The sequence below is a fragment of the Amblyomma maculatum genome, chromosome 1 (genome assembly GCF_055883805.1).
Source record: "Amblyomma maculatum isolate TAMU_Amacu chromosome 1, ASM5588380v1, whole genome shotgun sequence".
NCBI classification, from domain to species: Eukaryota; Metazoa; Arthropoda; class Arachnida; order Ixodida; family Ixodidae; genus Amblyomma; species Amblyomma maculatum.
The window spans coordinates 377,655,912-377,662,497 of record NC_139344.1 but is presented as its reverse complement, the minus strand read 5'-3'; the positions used below and the strand labels follow the sequence as shown (position 1 = coordinate 377,662,497).

General features: G+C 46.0%; 1 protein-coding gene across 1 annotated transcript; it reads right to left on the bottom strand.

Moving 5' to 3' along the window:
- Window positions 1–4,012: 4,012 nt before the first annotated feature.
- Window positions 4,013–6,208, bottom strand: LOC146208329 (short transient receptor potential channel 4-like). Its single transcript, XM_084578376.1, has one exon. The coding sequence runs from the start codon at window positions 6,206–6,208 to the stop codon at window positions 4,013–4,015; it is 2,196 nt and encodes a 731-aa protein (XP_084434502.1).
- Window positions 6,209–6,586: the final 378 nt, after the last annotated feature.

Genomic DNA, 6,586 nt, shown 5'->3' with positions numbered 1-6,586 from the left:
ACGTAATAGTACCACATAGATTTAGCAAGACACGTGATTCTGCGAGTTGAACCTCAAACCGTCGTTTGCAATTTTGCCCCGCCGCGGTGGTGCAGTGGTTACAATGCCCGACTACTCTGTCGGTATACTTGAGTTTGATCCCGACTTGTAGTTGTAGTGGCTGTAGGAGGAACGAAAAGAAAATGCACGGGCCTGCTAGTGGCTCTGTAGCTGAGCCACCTCCGCTGTCTCGTGCAGACAGAAGAGAAAATAGAGAAGAAAAGGAAGAGGAAGAGAAAGACGCGCGCCGCAACAGCAGCCGTCATCCACCACCTAAACGGTGGCGGGTGCAATGACGGCCCACAACAGATACAAAATTCTGTGACAGGCTAGCCCCCCCCCCCCCCCCCCAAGCGGCAGTGACCTCCCTGTCTCAGCCCCATCCCGATCCCGGCTTCTAGTTAAGTTAAATTGGTTCACAGGAAGGGAAAGGCGCAGTGACTGTCACACTTCCTCTGTGGACACCCGATCCGCGCCGTAAGGGAAGGGAGGAAGGCGGGAATGAAAGTGGAAAGAGAGAAAGAGGAGCCGTATTGGAGGGCTATGGTGTAATTGCGACCACCTGGGGATCTTTAACGTGCGCTGACATCGCACAGCACACGGACGCCACTTCGTTTCGCCTCCATCGAAACGCAGCCGCCGAGGTCGGGTAAGAATCCACATATTCCCCTATTCCCACTCTGGAAGAGGAAGAGAAAGAGAAACTTTATTTCCCACTGGAAGAAGAGCTCTTTTAGAAATTGGCAAACACTGTTGTACACTGTTGTATTTTTAAATAAGTGGCTGGATACCAGTTAGAAAGTATGTACTTTATGTGTCACCCATGCGTCGTAATCGTAACAACTGAGCAAATCATAAAAGTACTTAACTCGTTACTACATTTCCTTTACTTGATAGCAAGATAAGAATTTATTAGTGAATATTTACAGCTTTTTACTTGCATACCACGTCATTAATTTAGAGGCAAAAATTGCACCCGATGTAGCTAAGTTGGCCAAATACGTAGAATGTATGCGAGCTCAACGTTTCATTTTGTTTTCGGTTCGAGACTACGGTTTCAAGGCCAGGCTTAACGCAATAATCGGCGAAATCGGTGGCTGAAGATTTCGACGTAGCACATTACAAAATTTTGTGACCGCTTAACGCACCTTAAGAGGACAATGTGATAGCGGTGTGTTTTAGATCGGTTGCGCACAAGTGGAAGTTGATGAAGACGACGACATGAGGTTCTAAGAAGAGGAGGAGTAGGAGGAAGAAGAAGAAGGTTGTTTATTTTTTTCCTGAGCTCCGTAGAGGCTGTTACTGCGGAAAATAGTCAAGTGATGTCATGAACGCCATTTTATGGTGCTGAGCACTACTTCAGCAGTGGACGCCGGAGCAGATTACAATAGGCTTATCAGAAACACCTGCAACCTTTCTCCATGATACATTCTTCATGAAGTGGCTGCCATTGTGACATAGGTGCATACTCCCCATAGTAGTTCGGAAAGCGCCAGCTAAAATGATGCAAGCCACAAGATTACTGGTTTGGGTTAGAAAACGTTAGTAGTGCTAATTGCATGAAAATGAACAACACACCCGTGTCGTCTCTTTTGTATGGTTTCATTTTTCGTAAGCCGAGAAAAAAAAATAAAATAATCAGCAAAATCAAAGCAAATCAAAGCTGGCTTTAGATTGACGTCGGATATTTTACTATCTTTTTACACGTAACCTCCGCCTTGAAGGCTATAATAATAATAATAATAATAATAATATTATTAATAATAATAATAATGATAATGATAATAATAATAATAATAATAATAATAATAATAATAATAATAATAATAATAATAATAATAATAATAATAATAATAATAATAATAATAATAACCAAACTAAACCAAACCTGCCTCCCTCTGCGGCGCGGGTCAGGTGTCCACATAACAAGTGTGACAGATACTGCGCCTTCCCTTTCCTGTGAACCAATTATTATTATTATTATTATTATTATTATTAATAATTGGTTCACAGGAAAGGGAAGGCGCAGTATCTGTCACACTTGTTATGTGGACACCTGACCCGCGCCGCAGAGGGAGGCAGGTTTGGTTTAGTTTGGTTTGTGGGGTTTAACGTCCCAAAGCGACTAAGGCTATGAGAGACGCCGTAGTGGAGGTCTCCGGAAATTTCGACCACCTGGGGTTCTTTAACGTGCACTGACATTGCACAGCACACGGACGCCACTTCGTTTCGCCTCCATCGAAACGTAACCGCCGAGGTCGGGTTCGAACCCGGGTACTGTGGGAGTATTACTCGGCATAATAAGTGGTTCCCCTTTCTAGTTGGCTTTGCGGATCATGGAGCAAGTATATGTTGCTCACGTAATCATAATCCTACGCAGAGCTAGTCTACTACGTTAAGTGAAAGGCCAAAAGACAAAAATAATTTGTTGGAGACATATTGCCCTTTCTTCTCCAGTCGATCCACTTCAACTTCATCGTAGTTAGAATAGTAGCTTGGGCATGTTGGTTATGCATCTTGAGGTAACAACGCGGAACGTGGACAGCGCTCGTTGTGTCGTCCTCTAATCTTGTGCTCCCGTCCACGTTCCGCGCTGTTACCTCAAGATTCATCGTAGTGTCGGTTATGATCGTGGTATCAAGCCTGGTTTCAGGCATGCCTTTACTCGGCCTCTTTTTTTTTAGACCGTCAGCAGTGGCTCTCGTAGGCCTTGCTCCTGACACCTGTCGATCCAGGCCTGTTTTGCCTCCAGGGATTGTTGCGGTGATGACCCAGAATGTTTTGTCTTTCCAATGGTTGGTGGCCTCGATGGTTAAGGAGCCCTATAGCTTTTTAGTCCCGGATCTCGACACTACTCGTTTTGGCATATTTAATGACACGCAAAAATGCCGACACCACTATTGCTTGCCTTGTACGATGACTGTTATTGTTGTCCGTAAGGCTACTCCTCTTCGCGCCAGTAGATGACCGCGATGAGCATTCTTTGGTCTTCTCCGGAATACATCTGAGCATCACAGCAAAAAAAAAAAAAATTAAACAAATGTTATCTTTTTTTATTCTCATATATCGACTCATTGCGTAGAATACAATGTGAACAGACCACAGGAAAACAAAACAACTAAACACTCGTCTTCCACGGCGTTCAAAATTAAAGCATGCCGCGAACACAATTGTTTGCTACACAGAGCTGCCCGCTTCATCTGACGCTGGTGGAACAAAGTATTTATTGCTTCTGCTGTGCTGTAAAATATCGCCAGTGCGCTCCACAGAATCTTAACGCCGTATGCAATTCGGCTAGGGTGCCTCCATGATATCGCGCCACCGGTGGCGACTTCTCTCCCGCGCCCCGTGGCGGCAAGCATGTGCACCACTGTGCCTCTGACCAACGTAATCATGGAAGCCCCTCTGTGCGCGCTGCACTCAACCCGGCGACTCACACGCACTGCCCCGTCTGCCGACAAAAGCAGTCTTACCGCTCGTAGTTCCTCCTTTTAAAACTATCTACTTAGTATACGAAACACCAGTAGTCTGCCTACGCAAAGGTTTTTTTTTTTTCTTTTAAGCCTGAAATGCTGGTTTCAAAACTTCCACTAGACGGAATTTGTTGCTTGAGAAATAAGAATTAGTTAAGGTCACATTTTAAGCCAGCAGGAGCACGCGTCAGTTCAAAACTCACTTAAATAATTTTTCTTGGTAGGGAAGGCAACACAATAGCTTCAGGGCCTGCTCCGTTAGCTTTATCGATTAGGAGGACTGTGCAGGTCATTCCAGTATCTGCGTTACGGCAGAATTTATTTAATTCATGCTAATAAGCGCCTGCTTTTGCTGTATAAATAAGGAATATTTCACGTTGCACATTTATTTCTGGCAGAATATTGCGCTCGCACACATCTATACACATCCCGTTTAATATTTATAGATTTTATAAATTTTATCGATGAAAAATTAAAAGCTTACTAGTGTCCGCATTGTTTCAGTCCTTAAGTATTACTCCTTCTTGGCAGAGGTACCTTTGTACAACGTTTTTGATGACATCCGGGTACGCCAACTTCGATTGGGGTCTAGGCGGCCAAAATTTCGTCTTTTTTATCGCGTCAGTTATCAGAAGCGGTATCTGAAAGTACAGGAAAGGGCTGGGAACGACCAGCGCCTCATTGATGTAGTGCATCCACAGGCGCGTTCTGTAGAACTTCCAATGAACTTCAGCATTGTCGAAGACCTTTTGGAAGGTCCCCGTCACGATAGCGATGAGCGAGTTGAGCATCGCGACGAGCATAAGCACCTGGTAGAAGGAGTACATCGTGGAGCCCACGAATTCGGTGAACTTGTGCTCATTGATGGACCCATCTTCGGCATTCGCCACCACAACGTCTGCCGTGTCTTCGGATGCGACTCCGAGCATTCGTAGGAACAAAGTCTTCATAGAATTTGCGAACGACGTAAAAGCTGGGTTCTGCTCCACTATGTCGCCGTCCAGTTCTTTTCTCTTCATTCCATAGTACGGTTCGTACATCCGTGTCAGTCCGAACGCGAACGCTAGCATAATACAGACGCAAATGAAGAAGAAGCGAATTATCTCGACCATCATCGATGAGATGGACACCTGCAAAGGTCCCAGCTTGGCGCTCTCCTGGAAAAAGAACATGAGCCTGAATACGCTCAGTATGGAAGAGACTGCGAAGAGGGCCTCGTGTATGAGCGTGCTGTCCATGCTGGGCCAGTCTTTGCGAGGAGGAACGCTGCCTTCGCTGGGGTCTCCGAGTACTTCCACCCAGGCGACAACCCAGAAGATGAAGGTCAGGAAGAATACGCTGAGCATTACTATGTCGTACCAGTGCCACAGGTTCCCAAAGTAGCGTGACGGACCGATGGAGATGCAATGAATAACTTCTTCGAAAGCATAGCCCACTACCCAGATGACGATGAGCCACTCCACACCAGTTCTGGGAGCTCCTCTGTTGGTTCTTGATTTGTCCAGCAATATTTGAAGGTACACGAAGAACACGAAAAGAATCCGCGCCGCGAAGTGGTTCATGTACTTGCTCACAGGGCTGGACCAGTGTTTCGTTGTGGTAGAATCCGGCTTCACTTTAACCCAGACCGCCATGATTGGCAGAGTGAAGAACCTCACCAGGAAGTGGAAGACTTTCATGTAGAACGGAAGCCGATTCCACGCACGAAACTCTCCTTCCCATTCGACCCGCAACACTTGCTGAACGTAACTGTGGGTGACAAACTCGCGCTCATTGTATTGCAGAGCCAGGACGACTCGAGGAAAAATTAGGTGCCCCATACAGCCCTTGAGACCTGACCTTCGTTCCAAGAGGGCGCGTGTCTCGTCCTGGGTGCGACACTGGTCGAGGAGCCGACATATGAATACACGAAGTTTGGCCACTTCCTCATTGTACGCCCTACGGAACTCTTCTTCGGCATCCGCCGTCTCCCTCATGCTCCGTACGTAGATAAAGGAATCGAGGAAAGGGTCACCTGACACCTGCAACATGTAGTGCGGGTTGCAGATGGCCTTGTACGTATTCAGGTTCCGAGTGGACATGTTGACACCTTCATTATTCATCACCCTCAGGCAACTTTTGCAGAGGCAAGAAGCCATGTGCGGTGGCTCCAAAGTACCGCCTCGCTTGACTAAATAGCGTATAAGCGTCCAGTGTCCCAACTGTGCAGCCAAAATCATGGGAGACACATCGGAAGTGTAGGTGGTACTCGATAAGTATCCACGCGTCTCGACATGGCGACCACTCTTGCTGAGCTCTTCGACGAAAAACCGAGTCAATTCCAAGTGTCCTGCCTCAACAGCGTGGAGAATAACGTCCTTGAGGCTGACGCCATGCTGAACAAGAATCTTCACCATCGACAGGTTTTTGTTCCGTGTGGCCACGTGCAGAACTGTGTAGCCTTGGCAGTTGAGGCAGTCCTTATTCAACTTGGGATGATCCTCTAAGAATTTCACTAGCTCAGATATATTACCGGTTTCAACCAGGTCGAAGTAGCGCAGCTCGTCAACATCCAGTTCCGGAAGCGAGACCGGTTCCACGGCGTCTCCGCCTAGTTCATTAAGGGAAGTAGAGGATGCGACGGTATGAACTTCATCTGCGGTCCCTGTGATGCCTGCGACGGTGCGCATAACCTTAATTTGAGGTCTGGAAGGCATCTTGACGGCTAGCGTCTGTTCGTTACGCCACTGTCTTGTTGTTATTCTTCTTCTTCCCTTCTCAGCGCATATGGCACGTAACCACACAGAGGAATTGGCCAGAATTCAGTGCATCTTTTAGAATTTATTACATGATTCCGACTTAGACTCTATGATATATAACTTATTATAAAAGAGTTAGTGTTGCTGAAATAATTGAAAAAAAATTTTCAGGGTATAGGAATAGTAACCAAAAGAACAAATATTTAAAAATGAAAGAATATATGTTTATTTTATTTATTTATACAGTACTGAAGGCCTTTGGAGGCCCAAGCAAGACCGAAGGTCATGCAATTATTAATGCAACCTAAGTAGAGAAGCACAAGTAAAAATTATGAA